Source organism: Haliotis rubra, unplaced genomic scaffold (assembly GCF_003918875.1).
Source record: "Haliotis rubra isolate DU_JTF1 unplaced genomic scaffold, ASM391887v1 Scf547, whole genome shotgun sequence".
Lineage (NCBI taxonomy): Eukaryota > Metazoa > Mollusca > Gastropoda > Lepetellida > Haliotidae > Haliotis > Haliotis rubra.
In genome coordinates this window covers 228,595-248,173 of record NW_025767243.1, presented here as the reverse complement: position 1 = coordinate 248,173, position 19,579 = coordinate 228,595, and the positions used below count along the sequence as shown (strand labels likewise).

Here is a 19,579-nt window from a genome sequence, read left to right as displayed (position 1 = left end):
CTTTTGCGTTGAGACAACGTGGTTATTTACTATATATTTTGAGGTGTAAATATTTTCTGTATTTCAAAAGATGGTCAGTACAACCATGACTGCATCTCATTTTAAGATAGTTCGGATTTTTGTAATGGTACACACGTGCTTTCGAGAAAAACCAAAACAAACTCGAAACGCACGTTGTTGAGGACCTCGATGCCAAAGACACAGATAAGACAACATCTATAGGCGTTATGAGTGAAAAGATGGACCATGCCGACGAACATGCAGACAAACCAACAACTGTAGAGGAAAACGTGGCTGATGATATGGACCAACACACAGATGAGCCGACATCTGCAGAAGTAGAGGCCCCGAAATCGGAAATTAGATCAACGTAAGAATAGTATCTGCCCTTCGTTATGTTTTATTACGTTATAACTTATAACCAAATCATCCATCTACATCCCCAAACTGCTACAGAAAGTTCAGGGATTAAAATTAGATTACCAATTTTGATACCAATTTTGTGTTATATCACGCAGGCAGTGTAAAAAATTGTGTTAAAAATCAATTTTCATACAGAATTATCAATAAAACAGTTATTGTTTCACAAGGAATTGTTCTTTTCCAGAGTCCAGTGTCAGGTGTGTGGGGACAACCCAGCCAAGTATCGCTGTCCTGGATGTGATCAACGCACATGCTCCTTGCCATGTGTAAACAAACACAAACTGGTGACTGGCTGTGATGGAAAACGTAACAAAACAGCCCACATTGCAATGAAGGACTTCACAGACACTCATCTACTTAATGGTAATTATATGAAATCAGTGTCACATCATTTATTGGTCACCCCGGATGATTTATTTAAGGTCTTTTTAAAGGTGAATGTATAATCAGCATTTTGATAGTGTGAAATTTGGATGATGCTCCTTTGCAACAGCAGCCATTCGATGGAATATCCATCCCGAAGACATCAGCTACACACAATGTGCTCAAAACGAAATGGCCCTTGAAGATCAGGGTTAAAATTGATCTTCAGCAACCCATGATTGTTGTAAGAGGCGGCTAACTGGATCGGGTGGTCAGGCTCACTGACTTGGTTGACACGTCATTGTAATTCGTATCCCAATTGCGTGGATTGATGCTCATGCTGTTGATCACTGAATTGCCTGATCCGGACTTGATTATTTACAGACCGCTGTCATATAGCTGGAATATTGCTGAGTGTGGCGTTAAACATGAAACAATTATTTTTTAAATCAAGACAAAATGAAGAACACATCTCTTTAGGAACTGTTACAATTTGATATACAGACATATATATAGTCAAGTATTTTGTTTCTTTACGTGCCATGAGCCTGCTGCAGCTGAGTGCTTTATAAATGTACTTATTATCGTTATTTATTGATAATGTTTTATGTGTCCATCTGTATGAATGGATAAACAAGATCCTTCACACACACTAAACCTTCTAAACAGATCCTTTCTCAAATTCAGATTACCGCTTTCTGGAGGATGGTTGTCGAAAAAACAACAGTTGTCAGCGAGACTTCCTGAAGATAAAACATGACAAACCCAAAGCAGTGAGTGCCTATCTAAACACTTATTACCTGTAAACAACATTCTCAATTATTTTTCTTTTAACTGGACATCAGCTGAGAATGATGCTTGTGTGACGAGTGACTGGGAAATGTAGCTAATGCTTTGAGCTTGTTATGTTACCCTGTTGTAACATACTTGAAAACTTTCTGTCATCGTATCCCAATTACGTAGATAGATGCTTATGAAGTTGATCATTGTTGTGTGGTCCAGACTTAATTATTTACAGACTGCCACCATTTGGCTGAAATATTGCTGAGTGCGGCATTAAACAACAAACAATCAAATAGATAAATATCTATTTACCCTGCTATAGAGAAATATGCTTTCTTCCAGCACTGCTGAGTGAAAGAGGGACTCGTAATGAAAAACTGACTTTAAATGTTTATGATGCACAGATTGTCATCTGGAACTCTCCTGGAAATATGACACAAAATAAATACTTACTCCATCGTTTACTTTTAGATTGTGGTAAATAATATCATGGTATTTTATACCTACAGGAATATGTTATGATGTAGCCTCTGTGGCTTTTGTGACCCAAGACAATAGGTGGACCATGTCAGTCTAGATTTACATACGAAAGCTACATCAAACTGTTTTCCATGTTGACATGGGCAATTGGGTGGCCTAGTGGTTAAAGTGTTCACTTATAACGCTGAAGACCTGGGTTCGATTCCCAACGTGGGTACAGTGTGGTATGCCCATTTCTGGTGTCCCCGGCTGTGATATTGCTGGAATATTGCTAAAAGCAGCATAAAACTCAACTCACTCACTCACTCACTCTCTCACTCCATGTTGACATTGATATAGTATTTCATCATTGCAATTTCAGCTGATGAAATTAATCCGTCATGCTGAATCTCTGGGTATTGAATTGCGAACTATGCCATATCCGATGTCCAAACGCAAGAATAATCGAACAATCTTCCTCTACAAGTAAGGTCTACCTACACTCCTTAGTGATGCCTGGTTCATGTCACAGTCAGTTGCAGAAGACGTGGATGATATTTCTACGTAGTGGTGTTCCGATGATCGAAAATCAATCGAAAGAAGGATTAAAAATGATTATCGATTGTTAAAAACATATTTTCGATTAATCTGAAGTTTTTCGTTTTTAGTATTACACACCTGAATGAAGTAAACTAACCATTAAATTTGACAAATATTCACGAACAAACATGTGCCCAACAGCGTAAAGCTATGCACATTGTAAAATTTTAACCACTTTTATTGTTTAATTACAATTCCAGTGTCTTTCTTGCATGCTTGCATTTCATTGCATGACAGTATTAGTTATAAAAATCATTAATTAAAAAAACAACTGGGGAAAACCCCGTAAAATTGGTGATTATGTTAAAAATGTATATATTTCAATTCTAATTGATAATTGTTCATAAACCTTCGATAATCGATAGTGGATTTGATTTCCGATTCCCAACACCATGACTACAGTGTCATGACTGTACATTGTAAACACTGTAATTATCCCCCTCAACGCGTTTTGCAGGGGGGTATTAAAATGGACTCTGTCCGTGCACAGTCTTCTTTTCCGGAGCAGAACATAAAAACGTTTAATATTTCTTCACCAAACTTAGCACATAGATAGGTCTGGTGGTGAACTGGTGACTTTTGGTTGTCATGGATTTCTGAATAAGATATGTTTTGCTTTGCCGTGGCAACAAGTTTGACTTTGAAGGTAGTGCTTCTTTTTGGAATTGAACTTTAAAACCTTTCTATATTCACCTTTCACTTTGCTATATACATGCCAAGACATTGGACATAATCATAACTAGTTGACATATTCATTGAGTATTTTGCCATTTTGGGGGATATTGATGACTTTGTCTTCTTGTTTGTCTCTTGTTCATTCAGTCAAATGTCTCATCTTGCCTGTTCTAGAACCAAGGAAATTCTGTGGCAGATTGAATGGAAATTCCCCAGTGCTGATGCAAGTTTCATGGACAAGAAGTAGGTAGACTGTATGTTGTGACACTACCAAACGTAATATTTCTCTATGTCCACTTGGGGCAATGGGGTAGCCTAGTGGTTAAACTGTTCGCTCATCACACCGAAGACCAGGGTTTGATTTCCCACATGGCCCCCATGTACAATGTGTGAAAGCCCATTTCCGGTGTCCCCAGCCGTGATATTGCTGGAATATTGCTAAAAAGGTGTAAAACTAAACTCACTCACTCACTTTGTCCACTAAAAAGTTTGACTCTTTTTCAATTTTGCTCAGTGCTGCATTTGTTACATGGAAATTGTACTTGACATGTATTGTAATAAGAGTTTGATTTGTGAGCAGACAGAATCAGAACCTCACTCTGGAGACACTTCTGAATAAGTACCTCCACCCAACTGAGGCTGATCCACTGGTACGGCATCAGCTACGGCAGTACGTGGAGGCAGGCATCGCAGGGTGTCGTCTGCTGATGAAGGCTGAAGTCAGACCGGCTAATGATGTCAGGTGAGTTGGTGTGTGATGTCTGCATTATATAGACTGCATAGGCAGATCCAGAGGGTGGGTGGGTGTGCGCGCGCACCCCCTTTTATCCTGAAAGTTTATTAAACGACCATTGAAATTCTTGTGAAAACTTGTGAAAATGAACTGTGCATGCCCCCTTTTGTCCTGAAAGTTTATTAAATGATCATTGAAATTCTCCTGAAATTGTGTGAAAATGAACTGTGCATCCCCCTTTTGTCCTGAAAGTTGATTAAATGATCATTGAAAATCTCCTGAAAACGCATGAAAATAAACTGTGCACCCCTTTTGTCAAAAAGCTGTATCCGCCCCTGGACTGGCTTCTGTTGACAGGGAGCTAGGGTGCTCCAGTCGTTTATGGGGGTGCTGATATCAGAGTTACGTCCCTTGTGCATACCAGAACCTTTGGATTGTAGGTTCCAATCTTTGTTCAAACAGATAATATTTCTTGGTTTCTGGGCATCTACCCATGCTAAAGTGTTCAAGTAAAGTTGTAACTGTCGGGAACATCATGCTGATGTGCAATGATATAACTAAGAATGTTAGCTTCGTATTATCTGGCTTTGTATACATTATAAACATTATGGCGCTTGTATCGGACCATCCACATCAAACATACACATTGGCGGATCCAGAGGTGGGGGTCAGGGGGTTTCGGGGACCCCCCCTCCTCTGAAAATGACTTAAAGCCACATTGCAGATTTTTTTGTGTGTTGGCGGAGCCTGAAACCCACCCCCCATTGTGTCAGCAAGTTTTGGTGTGTATGCTATTCAAGAGAAGTTAAAGAACACCCATGGTCATGGTAGATTAACTACAATAATACAAAAGAATCTTATGTTCTTAACTTGTTTGAGTAGTATACTTCTGACACCAGGTGTCGTGTGATGTGAAATGCTATGATAATTATGTTGATGACAACTTTGACTGCTCCACTAAAGGTATCATGAGCTGGACCTCAGCAAGTCTGTCTTGGAAAACCTCCGTGGGAAGTGTGTCGTGAGAATACCCCACGATTAATGTCGTCCTACCTTCTTGCTGCCACAACTACACCCTTTTGTCTAAGGGTGAGTATAAGGACTGGGATGAATTGGTTGGCATTAGTAGGGAATCACATCAGCTCACCTTTAAACATGACTATTTCATGACATGTGAAGTTTTTCCAAGTTTTGGATGGGTACCAACAGTGGCTTACAGTTAGTAAATATTCATAAGATTTGTTGAATTTTAATGAAACATGTACAGAAGCTATTTAATGTTAAAAGAGATGGTAGTGAAAAAGAAAGGATCTTACATTAGTGCCAACTCAAAATAATTCTACATTCTGCACTTCAAAATCTTTGCTGTATGCTTTATCTCCTTTGATTTTATCACCATTATCTGTCTGATATGCCCTCTGTCTGTGTCTAACCTGCCTGTCTGTGTGTCTTCAGAGGAAGAAGACAAACTGTGGCAGGAGAGAAGACGAGGAAACTTCTCACGACAAAGAGACTTTACACCCTATCAGCAGAAACCCCAACATAAGGGAGACAACTCTACACTGGCACAGAGAGATTTAAATATCACAAAGAATGTAGCAATGGCCTCAGATGAAGGATCAAGTCTGAATACCTTATAGAATATGTACCAATGATTACAATTAACTACCTATGTGATTGCGTTATATCACTGTCATATTGCTTGGTAGGTGAGTTATTTACTCATTCAGAAAAGGTGTCAGGGGCAAATGGCAGTTAAAAGTAAGCGGGAAAGATTTATTGAAGTTATGATCGTGGGTACTCTTGCTTTGATGTATATTGAATTGAGAGTTCAATATTTTGTGAATGTGAACCACGAAATGAAAGATTGTTTGTTGAAATGCTTTTTATGTTACTGTAAACTTTGAACCTGTTACCACCATGGGCTGTTGGAGGTCTATCCTGAGATTCATGTTGACATCATTGGTTAATGACATCCTGTTCCAATAAACATGAAGGATATGTTTAAGTCATTGTTTGTGATTTGTGTCAGATCACTCCACAAAAGATGTCAGTTGGAAGTGGTTGGCGACCCTATTAGATTCAAGCTCATGATAGAGCCTTTCAAATGAGCCCAAAGTAGATTCACAAGACAGCCTACCAAACTAGGTTGACTTCTTTGAGGTTGACTTCCCTCCTGATGTTACATTCCTACTTCAAAGTTACAAGAATCTGCATGGAAGTACATCTCCTCCTCTTGTCCATGTTGGAACATTCCTACCTTCACCACCAACGATCTGTACAGCAATATTCAAGCCGCACTATATTCAAGCTATATGGCGGCGGTCTGTAAATATCGAGTCTGGACCAGACAATCCAGTTATCAACAGCATGAGCATCGATGTGCGCAATTGGGAACCGATGACGTGTCAACCAAGTCAGCGAGTCTGACCTCCCGATCCCGTTAGTCGCCTCTTACCAGAAGCATAGTCGCCTTTTGTGGCAAGCATGGGTTGCTGAAGATCTAATTCTACCCCGGATCTTCACGGGTCTCAATGCCAGTGACTGGATTGTCTAGACGAAATAATGAACAGGCTGCCCTCATAAAGACATTGGATATTGCTGAGTGTGGCAAACAACAGAGACACCAGCAGGCATTGACAGACATCGCAAAATACACATTATTATCACGTAAATGTTCACAAAGTTATTTTTGGCAACCAATGAAGGTATTGAACAAAACATTGGGTTTTTTTGTTTTCAACGCCGCACTCAATATGCCAGAAATATGTGGCGTGGTGGGCGAGCTGGCTAAGGCGCCAGGCTAGTGATCCAGCGAACATGAGGTGCCGGGACCGAGCCCACCTGTGACCGGGTGTAAAAACCTTGGAGTCAACTTTGCCTGCAGACTCTTTCAGTGTTGTCACAACCCCTAGTGTACAGTACACAACCCTGTGCACTTAAAAGAACCCACGAATCCGTTGGTATATGACCAGATGGTGGCCACATGAATACGTGCAAACACCTAGTTGCGGGTACAGCAACGTGCAGTAAACTTGGACAAAGTACTGTGACTATGTGTCCCAGTCCACCCAGCTGTGAATGGGCACCTCGTAAGGATGGATAAGCCGCAAGAACTCGATGCGCCTTGTGGCCACAATCAAGATAGTAACCTTGGTGCTCCAGACTAGTGATACAGATTATGATGCATGCGTAGATACTAGTGGTGTTCCGATTAGTTGAAATAATCGAAGATTGGTCGCAGTGGCCAAACGACCAAGCAATCGATCAAATTTTCTCATAATCGAACACAACGATTTTGGAACCGCTGTAATAGAGTTTGAAATACTTGATGATGGAACATATCTAGGACTTTTTTCTTTGAGAGGCATTTTAGAAGTTGTGAAGATGAAGGAAAACTGATTTGTATGGATAGTCAACTTCTTTATTGCATTGAGTTGTCAAGGCCGGGAAACGTGTTTAATTCTTAGAAAACTCACCTCACTTTCTGAAAAGTCATGACTGAATATATCTTGAAGAATCTTGGAAGTTTATGTTACACTGGAACTGAATCATTTTCCACTGGATGTGAAATTTGCAAATGTAATTTGTGCAGTTTCTAAATAAGACAAAAAACAACAGAGAACCAAATATTTTTTCTTTATGTTTATCTGCAACTACAACCTGAATAGGAAAATCTTAAATATGACGCTAACCAATTTTTATCGATGACTGGTCGTTGCTATTGAACCAATCATCAATTGTGAGATTTCAACCAATTCCCAGCACTAGTAGTTACCGCAAATAACGTTGATCTGTAACCATGAATCCTTAAACTCGACATTTCCCAATACCTATATTTCACTTGAACGTTAGCGTTTGGATTGTCAGGGGTTGACTTTACATAATCGAGGAGGGGTGTATGTTTGGAAAGAGTCAACAAGCTGGTTTGGGTTGCATGGATCGTACAGTATAAAAGCGAATGAGTTCGGTTTTACGCCGCTCTTACTATTCCAGCAATATCACGGCGGAGACACTATATAAGAAATTTGATGCATGTGGAAATATAAACGTCTTAACCAACATAGACGTTGTAGTTAGGCAGTCGGGGAAGACGGTTCATGTCATCTGTCATCCAAGCCAAAACACAAAACTAAGAAGCACGTTATTTACACGTTTATGTTAAATCGAAATGATTGCTAATATACTTTCGCAGTAAATACTATGTAGGTATGTTGACGTTGGCCAATGGGTAGAGGAGTTGGGGTTGCGTTTCAGTGTGAAACTGTTTCTGCCGGATACCCATGTGTAACTGATACGCTATACACATGTATACATTCTGTGCTTGGAAATCACTATTGAATTGGGTGAAAAGTTGTTGGAAGACAGAGTAGGGAAATTATTAGTAGAAAACAGAAAATACAAGCGTTTTCCTCTTCGTACATATTGACGCAAGAAAGTTACTATACCTTCTTCATGTGGATTTAACGAATAGTACAAATTTGTTCGACCATAGTAGCTATTTTGATTCCATATCATATTGGTCATATTGGTGTAAACACTTGAGGTTACACCTAGGGGTGGGTATTGCAGAGAATTTTCATATTGCGATATATTGCGATGCGAAAGCATGTATTGCGATATGTAATGCAATATATTGCATGAAGTTTTTTAAACGAAAAACTACTTATAATCGAGTTACTTCTTGATTTATAGAGCAAAAACACAACAAAATCCCTATGCTTGATTAAGCTTTAAAAACAACTTTTAATCATGATAAAATAAAAATGTGAATAATATTTGGCACAAATGAAACAAGGACATATCCGAACATTTCCGAGTGTTACGAAGTTTTCCGAATGCAAGTCAAAATACCGGTTTTCGATCAGCGTATCGCAATATGTATCGTTTTCATGTCTGAACCGGTAAATACCGGTAAACCGGTCATATTGCGCAGCCCTAGTTACACCGCGGGTTTGGCATTTCCCCGTCTTGGAACGGTTGTGTTAACTCGCTGAATAGCTGTTGTACAAACATTCTAAATTATTATCCGCAAATTAAATATACCGTTTAGAAATTGGACGAACATTGATAATATACACCTGATGAAGGCGCAAGAAGTAGCTCTGAAACGTCATGTAAAGAATAGAAAGAAGTTGATATCCATAAAACGTGTCATGTATTCATACATTGTTGCCTATTTACTGAAGCGTCCCAAATATATCTCCCCAATGAAGACTTACCGCTGTAACATCACATCCTTTTGACTTAGAGTACTTTTACTTAATTCATGTCAGTGTCAAACCGGCTGTTGTGTGGGGATCACAAGCCTGTCGTATAGATGTCTTGTATGCAAGATTTTGTACCCAGGAGGAGTTGCATGAGCGCCATCACTTGTAACTAACGCATATGGACGCATTGTTGCATATGAGTCCTAGTCAGGGCTACGCTTTACAGAATTAGGGTAAATCTGGTAGCTAAGTTACAGACCCACAAAACCACATACAGGTTTGCTTACAAAGTCACTAGAATGTTAAGAAATCACAAAGTTCCAGTATTTGAGCATCAGCTTTCGGCTTGGACGAAGACAGCTAGGTTGGAGGTGAGGTGAGGTGAAATTGGGTTTTACGTCGTGCTTGAGAATATTTCGCTCATATGACGACGTACATGCGTGTGTATGTGTGGCTGCTTGTACTAGCCAAGACTGAAGCTGGTTTTATAGTGCTAGCCCACTGAGATACCATGCCGCAGTGAAGCATGAATACCCCACTCAGACACATTATACTGACTCCGAGCCGACTAGTCCTTGTTGTACCCATTAATGCCGAGCGCCAGGCAGGGACCAACAAGTACAATATTTTAACGTCTTTTGGTATGACGCAGTCGGGGATCGTACCCGCGACCTTCCGCTCTCCGGGCGGACGCTCTAACCACTACACCACGGAGGCGGTTCAGCTAGGTTGGAACTGTTTGAGAGGCATTATAGAAGTTGTAAGTAATAGGAATGACAAGTCTTTATGGATGACATGCTTGAAAACGGTAAAAGTTTCTATACCGAAACGTCGCTATTGTACAATGAAGAAGATGATCATCTATGAAGGCTTATGATTCCGACACCCTGGTTACTGGTAACTATGCTATTATTTTGCGTTGGAAAGTATTTACAATAAAAGTGGTACGATCGTTGCGAGATAACAATAATATTACAATCAACGAGGTAAGAAAATGGAATAGTGCTCAATAAATATTTGTCATAGATATTAAGTCCGTTTGTCTTGACCTTCAACAGCCGTTTTCCCCAGAAGTCGCTGACATTTTGCTGAGGTGGCATTTGAACATGCATCCCATCTTTTCAGGACATGAATCCTGGAAAAGTTTTGATTGTTTTGCAAATGTCAAAAATTAGTGACGATAGTTTGACTGATTGAAACAGGGGTCGAACAGTAGTGCTCCTTCTACGCTTTGAATAACATAAGAACTCAGACATTAATGGATTATCTCCCTTCCTCCTCCCAGACAACAACTTACCGGAAGTGCATTCCATGGCGGCGGATTTGGTGGAAGCCGTTGAGGCATGTTCGGAGTAGACGCGTTAGGAATTCAAGATAAAGTTTTACAAAATTTCACACGTAACAATTAAAAGTCTACATGCAAAAACTACACCGAAATAACTGACATCATTGCAATCAGTGGGTAAGTTTCCCTTTCCTTAAAATCTGAACATGGACCAGTTCAATCAAAACAAAGTGACATTGACAAGTGCACTGTGAGTGTGACATGACAACTGCAAAGACGTGTTACACTCCTGCCGGCTAACTTGGATCGCTTCCAGCAGTAGATCCGAGACGCTATTTATACATTCTGGTATGGTCTGTGTTGATAAATGTGATGAAACAGCAAAGAGGTATTTGTGAACGCGCACATTCGAATATTGTTTGCGTTAGCAACCAGCAGGTGCCCTGTTGAGAAGAAGCGTTATATATATTCCCAAAATTTTGCTTCAAACATTAGGAAATTGGGTGTTTTTTCGGTAAAGGTCAATGTTTCTGACTGTTCATGTTTATTGATACACAAGACAAGAATAGCAAATGAAAAACCAAGTTCCTGTCCTGAAAGCTTAACATTGTTTTTGTTCACGTATAACTGTACCCTAGCCCACATGGATTTTGGTGTGTATTTGGCGACAATAGGGAATTGTAGATGTATTAAGAAGCTATTATCTTGAGTATTAATTTTCTAATACTTCGTTATCCTCTGATATTGTTTGTTTACCAACCTTGTTCATGTCTACCATATGATCAGGTTAGATTGTAAGCAGTTTCTAAGATATCCTGAATTATTTACTGGCCTATACAGCATAATTTAAGTCGAAACAACCCTAAAAAGGGCTATCATATTATCAACCATCATCATACATTTATCATAACAACGATTGACTTGGAATATTTGGTTCTGTAGCCAATGTGAAACCTTGAACTTACTGTTTGATATCAAATTATCATTCAGAATATTAAATCATTTGTTCATCATCAATAGCAGTCATAAAAACATTGAGGAAATGTAATGTTCCACTTCACCTGCATGCAGTAGCTATGGACGTGTGTGGATTGTGACAATCATTCTGTGTAAGAGTAGGTTGCTAGCTTGTTTCCTCAAGTGGATTCTGTGGAAGAATATAGATCCTATGCAATCTCTGCTGTCTCCAAATAGGGATTGCGGGTAAAATAAGCCATTAGAAACCTATGCTTGCCAATCACCGGATTGTCTAGATGAAATGTTGACATTGGTCATTGCAGAGTGTGACAAACAACAGAAGCACGACCATGCATTGATAGATGTCACAAAATAGGGATTCCGGGTAAAATAGGCCACTAGAAACCTGTGCTTGGCAGATGAGACTAATACAACAGCAGGTCAAACTCGGTTTGTTTGATTGCACCCCAAGTCATTTTGCCAATCAGTGGATCTTCAGTCCCATCTGCATTATTTACAGGTTTTAACAATGTCAGTTCAGGACCAAACTCTATTTCATTACTGTGCACAGGGGGATAGAGCGAACTTTATTTTACCCGTGAAGATCCAGGTTAGAATTAGTCTTCAGCAATCTATGCTTGTCAGAAGAGGTGACTAACAGGATCGGGTGGTCAGACTCACTGACTTGGTTGACATATGTCATCGTATCCCAGTTTCGTAGATTGATGCTCATGCTGTTGATCACTGGATTGTTTGGTCCAGACTCGATTATTTACAGACCACTGTCCAGGGGCATACCTACCATTATTAAAAAAAGCCTGGGCTTACACATGATTGTTGCCAAAAAGGTTGGGCAAGCCATCAATACTATCAATACTGGATATAAAGCTTTGCAACCTATCGGGCTTATACAATGAAATTAGCTTGCTCTGCACCTGCCGTCATATAACTGGCATATTGCTGAGTGTTGCATTAAACAACAAACCAACCAACCAACTAAGTTTAATTCTTTACAGCTCTATTGACTGTTTCTTCCAGCATGCTTCAGGTAACCTGGATCCTCTGACTTCTCAACGCATAGTGAACACAGTAAACAACTACAGTTAAATTGACAGATTTGGTTCAGTCATTACAACCTTATGAATCAAAATCCATCAATACAATGTCACAAATTCAGTCAGAAAATATAGCTTGTGATTAAGACTTAGTTTTAGTAGGGATTTAAGCAAAACATTATTCTTTCAGTCAATACTGTGAAGAAGTAAACTTGATTTAAACTTAGAATACGAAAAAAAAAATAATCGCTGGCATGGTTGATATCCTACAACCTTTTTTGGCTAATATGTTCCCTTTTTCAGCACCTCCTTTTTGATGGAAATATTGTACAAATGAAAAAATATTGCTGAACATGTTCGATGTCGCTCAAATATTTTCAGAGAAAATGTTTTTTCAGCTCGTCCGTTTTTAAATATAAATATTGTGTATGACCAATATCATATTCCTTGTGTAAATAAATCCCTCTCTCCAGGGTAATAAATATGTCATTTTCCAGAATCAGCTGAATAAGAGTTTGATTCTCGTATCCTACAAGTTGGTCAGGGTTAGAATTGGCCTTCAGCAACCCATGGTTGTCATAAGATTAACAACATCGGGTGGTCTGGCTTGCTGACTTGGTTGATGCATGTCACTATATCTCAAATCCAACCATCGATGCTCATGATGTCAGTCACTGGATCACCCTGTCCAGACTTGATTGTTTACAGACTGCTGTCATAAAGCTGTGATGTAGCTGTGACGTAGCTGTGACGTAGCTGCAGTATAGCTGCACTATAGCTGTGATATAGCAGTGATATATCTGTGGTATAGCTGCACTATAGCTGTGGTATAGCTGTGATATAGGTGTGGTATAGCTGCACTATAGCTGTGATATAGCAGTGATATATCTGTGGTATAGCTGCACTATAGCTGTGGTATAGCAGTGGTATAGCTGTAGTATAGCTGTGGTATAGCTGTACTATAGCTGTGATATAGCAGTGATATATCTGTGGTATAGCTGCACTATAGCTGTGGTATAGCTGCGGTATAGCTGCAGTATTGCTCAGTGTGGCAGTAAACATCAAACATGTTGAAAGTGGTGTGTGTTTACTCAAATTTCATTCAATCTTCGCTCCAGGCAATGATGTGGTCCAGAGTGTGAGTGAAGAAGTCACTGAGATGTTCCCGGGAAAGAGAGTGACAGATCCAGTTCCCATAGTAACCAGACAGCATGGCGGGGCTCAGCCGAAAGGTGGGTGACATTTATTATTTGATGATGAACGATTAGTTGGTTATAGCCAAATTTGCAATTTTACTGTGTGCTTCAGGAGCACTATCAAAGAACCAAAGCGTTTTTTGTGTTGACAGAGACAATACGACTCAAGGTTTTACGACTCTTTTTGAGTCATTATCGTCTTCTGATATGAAATATTTATTTGTTTTCTGTTTCCCAGGTAGTTTTTATGGGCAATTTCCACTTTGGCATTTTGGTATGGAACATAAATGTCTTGTTTTCATGATTGCACATAACATCCTTCACTCATTTGTAATGGACTCCATCCGTGCTTGCCTTCATCTGTCCGTGCACATTTGTCTTTTCCGGAGCAGAACTCTGAAACCGTTCACTATTTCTTCACCAAACTTGGCACATAGATAGATCTGGTGGTGTACTGGTGCCTTTTGGTAGTTTTGGAATTCTTAATAAAATATTTTTGGCGTTTCCATGGCAACAAGTTCGACTAAGAATGAAATTAGTGGTAGTGCTCTTTTCCGGAGCTGAACTCTAAAACCGTTCACTATTTCTTCACCAAACTTGGCACATAGATAGATCTGGTGGTGTACTGGTGCCTTTTGGTAGTTTTGGAATTCTTAATAAAATATTTTTGGCGTTTCCATGACAACAAATTTGACTTAGACTGAAATTGGTGGAAGTGCTCTTTTCCGGAGCAGAATTCTAAAACCGTTCACTATTTCTTCACCAAACTTGGCACATAGATAGATCTGGTGGTGTACTGGTGCCTTTTGGTAGTTTGGGAATTCTGAATAAAATATTTATGGCATTTCCATGGCAACAAGTTTGACTTAGCCTGAAATTGGTGGTAGTGCTCTTTTCCGGAGCAGAACTCTAAAACCGTTTACTATTTCTTCACCAAACTTGGCACATAGATAGATCTGGTGGTGTACTGGTGCCTTTTGGTAGTTTGGGAATTCTGAATAAAATATTTTTGGCTTTACCGTGGCAACAAGTTTGACTGAGCCTGAAATTGATGGTAGTGCTCTTTTCCAGAGCAGAACTCTAAAACAGTTCAAAAATACTCCCCAAACTTGGCACATAGATAGATCTGGTGGTGTACTGGTGCCTTTTGGTAGTGTTGGAATTCTCAATAAAACATTTTTGGCGTTTCCATGGCAACAAGTTCGACTAAGAGTAAGAATGAAATTAGTGGTAGTGCTCTTTTCCGGAGCAGAACTCTAAAACCGTTCACTATTTCTTCACCAAACTTGGCACATAGATAGATCTGGTGGTGTATTGGTGCCTTTTGGTAGTTTTGGAATTCTGAATAAAATATTTTTGGCGTTTCCGTGGCAACAGTTCGACTTAGACTGAAATTAGTGGTAGTGCTCTTTTCTGGAGCAGAACTCTAAAACAGTTCACTATTTCTTCACCAAACTTGGCACATAGATAGATCTGGTGGTGTACTGGTGCCTTTTGGTAGTTTTGGAATTCTCAATAAAATATTTTTGGCTTTTCCATGGCAACAAGTTTGACATAGACTGAAATTGGTTGTAGTGCTCCTTTCTGGAGCAGAACTTTAAAAACCTTTCAATACTCTCCTTCCACTTTCTATATACACACCTAAATATTTGGCATAATCATAACTCGTAGACATAATCATGAAGAGTATTTTGCCATTGCGGGGGATATTGATGACTTTGTCTTCTTGTTTGGTATTAAGTCTTGCTTATAAATGAGGAAGGTAGTATACTTGTTGCATGGATTTTATTTCTTTTTTTCTGCTTTCATAAAAGCAACCAAGGGCTTATTATTTATTGAAATCTTCCAAGAATATGATGGAATTGTGACCGAAAGTAATTCATGCAATGTTTTGTATCCTGTGCTAGATGAATCCTTCCCTACTGGGTGTGTTATACAATTATAACAGCGACTTGTAGTGATGTCACTATGTACCGGTGCATTGCCGGCAAGTTTGGCACAATAGGGCCTGTAAGTCTCGCTTACAACAGGCACCACTTCCAGTACTTAGCTGGTTCCCTGCTTCCTTTGCACGCGCCAACTTGGGATATGTGAGATGGGGCCCAGCTTACCTCCGGTATCAGATTTCCGGTGTCAAGCCTGTATTAAAGAACCAGTTCTGGTTCCAAGTTGTGCAAGTGCCAAATATGACTTGACTGGACCGGACCAAGTGTACATTGTTTGTCACCGGTGCCGTGACCTACTTACGGGCCCTATATGATTCACATTCCATTTGTTTTACTATCAATTGATTTATTGACACACATCGATTATTGTTTTGATGTTTCATCAATATCTCATATAAAACGTTTTTCTGAAGCCCATTTATTTGCAGGGTTTTACATGACGTGGGATTCCTGCGTATTTGACGCAACAAATTTGTTAGAGACTCTCAAAATATTATCATACGAGTCAAGCTTGACGCAAGTACCGTATTATGAGTGACCCTCAGAATTCAGTTCAGAGTCAATAAAATCGATTTGATAGCAACAATGATAGTTTCTGTGAGGTCTTCATTAATTTAGATATTTCTTTCAATTCATGTTAATAACTGTATGTTACAGTGAATAAATCACAAGCCTGATTATGTGTTCAGTATACTGGAATTTGTTATGAATGAACTGAACAGCGACAAATATACTGTTCATAAACTAACATAAATGACAATGCAACACAAAACAATAAAATCTTTGCAAAACTCTTGCTTTTTGATATACACACATAAATATTACGCTAACATTTTCACGACTCCCAAATATTGGAAATGACTCCCAAAAATAAATACTGTGGGTCACCATGACTCTCTTTTTTCAAAGTCTGTGTAAAACCCTGTATTTGGCCAATGATCTATTTGGCTGCTTGACGAATATGAGACCACCCTGATGGCAAGTCTTACAGGCTTGACTTTTTCTGCCTTAGAAAATACATTACACCAAATATGAAATGATAAGGTCAGACAATGCTACCAACCGTAGTCAGTCAGAAACACCATAACCCAGGTTCTCACCTTGATACCAATTTTGATTTCATGGAAGGTGTGTTTTAGAACCGGGATATTTAAATCTCCTGTTTGGAAATATTTGAAGTTTTCACCACACTCAATTAATGTCAACTGAATTCCAGTCATAAAGAAAGCCTGTTAGAGGTCTGTACAGGGAGAGAGTACTTAGGGTGCATTTGTGGAGCTGCAGTACTTAACACTGGGGATATTGCACTGTATGTACGATAATGTAGCACAAGTCTTGAAACCGTTAACCACTGTTGAAGTGAGGTGAAATTGGGTTTAACATCGTGCTTGAGAATATTTCGCTCATATGACGCTTCTTGTAGTAGCACCTGACTTGGTCACTGTGCTGCCTGTAGTAGTGCCCCCATCCATGTTCACCGTATTGCAACCAGTACTGGCCCTTAACAGGGGTGGAAATAACCCATTGCCCGACGCCCGAGTCCAGTGTTTTTTCTGTCGGGCAAGCAAATTTGTATATCGCACTGTACCGGTGTCCAGTTGACTTTCCAATATTAATTATGTTGTTTATTTAAAAAATCAACAAGAAAATGGCCGGTATAGTGGAAAAATTATCAGGGCAAGTGATTTTACATGTGCAACTGTACCGGAGTACACTAGCAATTTTAAAGTTATTTCCACCCCTGCCCTTAACATGGTCACTGTGCTGCCTGTAGTAATGGCCCCATACATGTTCACCATACTGCAACCAGTACTGGCCCTTAACATGGTCACTGTGCTGCCTGTAGTAATGGCCCCAAACATGTTCACCATACTGCAACCAGTACTGGCCCTTAACATGGTCACTGTGCTGCCCGTAGTAGTGGCCCCATACATGTTCACCGTACTGCAACCAGTACTGGCCCTTAACATGGTCACTGTGCTGCCTGTAGTAGTGGCACCATATATGTTCACCATACAGTACTGCAACCAGTACTGGCCCTTAACATGGTCACTGTGCTGCCTGTAGTAGTGGCCCCATGCATGTTCACCGTACTGCAACCAGTACTGGCCCTTTACATGGTCACTGTGCTACCTGTAGTCGCCTTACATGTTCACTGTACTGCAACCAGTACTGGCCCTTAACATGGTCACTGTGCTGCCTGTAGTAGTGGCCCCATATATGTCCACCATACTGCAACCAGTACTGGCCCTTAACATGGTCACTGTGCTGCCTGTAGTAGTGGCCCAATATATGTTCACCGTACTGCAACCAGTACTGGCCCTTAACATGGTCACTGTGCTGCCTGTAGTAGTGGCCCCATGCATGTTCACCATACTGCAACCAGTACTGGCCCTTAACATGGTCACTGTGCTGCCTGTAGTAGTGGCCCCATGCATGTTCACCATACTGCAACCAGTACTGGCCCTTAACATGGTCACTGTGCTGCCTGTAGTAGTGGCCCCATATATGTTCACCATGCACTGCAACCAGTACTGGCCCTTAACATGGTCACTGTGCTGCCTGTATTAGTGGCCCCATGCATGTTCACCATACTGCAACCAGTACTGGCCCTTAACATGGTCACTGTGCTGCCTGTAGTAGTGGCCCCATGCATGTTCACCATACTGCAACCAGTACTGGCCCCTAACATGGTCACTGTGCTGCCTGTAGTAGTGGCCCCATATATGTTCACCATACTGCAACCAGTACTGGCCCTTAACATGGTCACTGTGCTGCCTGTATTAGTGGCCCCATGCATGTTCACCATGCTGCAACTGCAACCAGTACTGGCCCTTAACATGGTCACTGTGTTGCCTGTAGTAGTGGCCCCATATATGTTCACCATGCTGCAACCAGTACTGGCCCTTAACATGGTCACTGTGCTGCCTGTAGTAGTAGTTTATGCATGTTCACCATAGTGTACTGGCCCCATGGTCACTGTGCTGCCTCATCCATACCACCGTACGGCAACCAGTACTGGCCCTTAACATGGTCACTGTGCTGCCTGTAGTAGTGGCCCCATGCATGTTCACCATATACTGCAACCAGTACTGGCCCTTAACATGGTCACTGTGCTGCCTGTAGTAGTGGCCCCATATATGTTCACCATACTGCAACCAGTACTGGCCCTTAACATGGTCACTGTGCTGCCTGTAGTAGTGGCCCCATGCATGTTCACCATACTGCAACCAGTACTGGCCCTTAACATGGTCACTGTGCTGCCTGTAGTAGTGGCATGGCTGCTGCCTGTATTGGTGGCCCCATGCATGTTCACCATACTGCAACCAGTACTGGCCCTTAACATGGTCACTGTGCTGCCTGTAGTAGTGGCCACATGCATGTTCACCATACTGCAACCAGTACTGGCCCCTAACATGGTCACTGTGCTGCCTGTAGTAGTGGCCACATGCATGTTCACCATACTGCAACCAGTACTGGCCCTTAACATGGTCACTGTGTTGCCTGTAGTAGTGGCGCCATATATGTCCACCGTACTGCAACCAGTACTGGCCCCTAACATGGTCACTGTGCTGCCTGTAGTAGTGGCCACATGCATGTTCACCATACTACAACCAGTACTGGCCCCTAACATGGTCACTGTGCTGCCTGTAGTAGTGGTCCCATATATGTTCACCATACTGCAACCAGTACTGGCCCTTAACATGGTCACTGTGCTGCCTGTAGTAGTGGTCCCATATATGTTCACCATACTGCAACCAGTACTGGCCCCTAACATGGTCACTGTGCTGCCTGTAGTAGTGGCCCCATACATGTTCACCGTACTGCAACCAGTACTGGCCCCTAACATGGTCACTGTGCTGCCTGTAGTAGTGGTCCCATATATGTTCACCA

At 40.8% G+C, this 19,579-nt stretch overlaps 2 protein-coding genes across 2 annotated transcripts in view; both read left to right on the top strand.

The window, feature by feature from the left end:
* Positions 1 to 113: 113 nt before the first annotated feature.
* LOC124253635 (box C/D snoRNA protein 1-like) lies at positions 114 to 6,044 on the top strand. Its single transcript, XM_046687439.1, has 8 exons — positions 114 to 370; positions 608 to 786; positions 1,474 to 1,559; positions 2,411 to 2,514; positions 3,478 to 3,546; positions 3,884 to 4,045; positions 5,000 to 5,125; positions 5,492 to 6,044. The coding sequence occupies exons 1-7, from the start codon at positions 228 to 230 to the stop codon at positions 5,076 to 5,078; spliced, it is 822 nt and encodes a 273-aa protein (XP_046543395.1). The 5' UTR covers positions 114 to 227; the 3' UTR covers positions 5,079 to 5,125; positions 5,492 to 6,044.
* Positions 6,045 to 10,557: 4,513 nt separating this feature from the next.
* The window catches only part of LOC124253615, a 111,251-nt gene continuing 102,229 nt past the window's right edge, over positions 10,558 to 19,579 (top strand). The window contains exons 1-2 of the mRNA XM_046687423.1: positions 10,558 to 10,708; positions 13,662 to 13,775. The gene's annotated coding sequence lies outside the window, so the exon portion shown is untranslated. The remainder of the gene's footprint in view (positions 10,709 to 13,661; positions 13,776 to 19,579) is intronic.

Excerpts from the sequence above, each read along its gene's own strand:
- LOC124253635 (XM_046687439.1), top strand. The coding sequence starts at position 228 with ATGAGTGAAAAGATGGACCATGCCGACGAACATGCAGACAAACCAACA. Across the intron at positions 2,515-3,477 it reads CGAACAATCTTCCTCTACAA|AACCAAGGAAATTCTGTGGC; the intron begins GTAAGGTCTACC and ends TGCCTGTTCTAG. Across the intron at positions 3,547-3,883 it reads GCAAGTTTCATGGACAAGAA|ACAGAATCAGAACCTCACTC; the intron begins GTAGGTAGACTG and ends ATTTGTGAGCAG.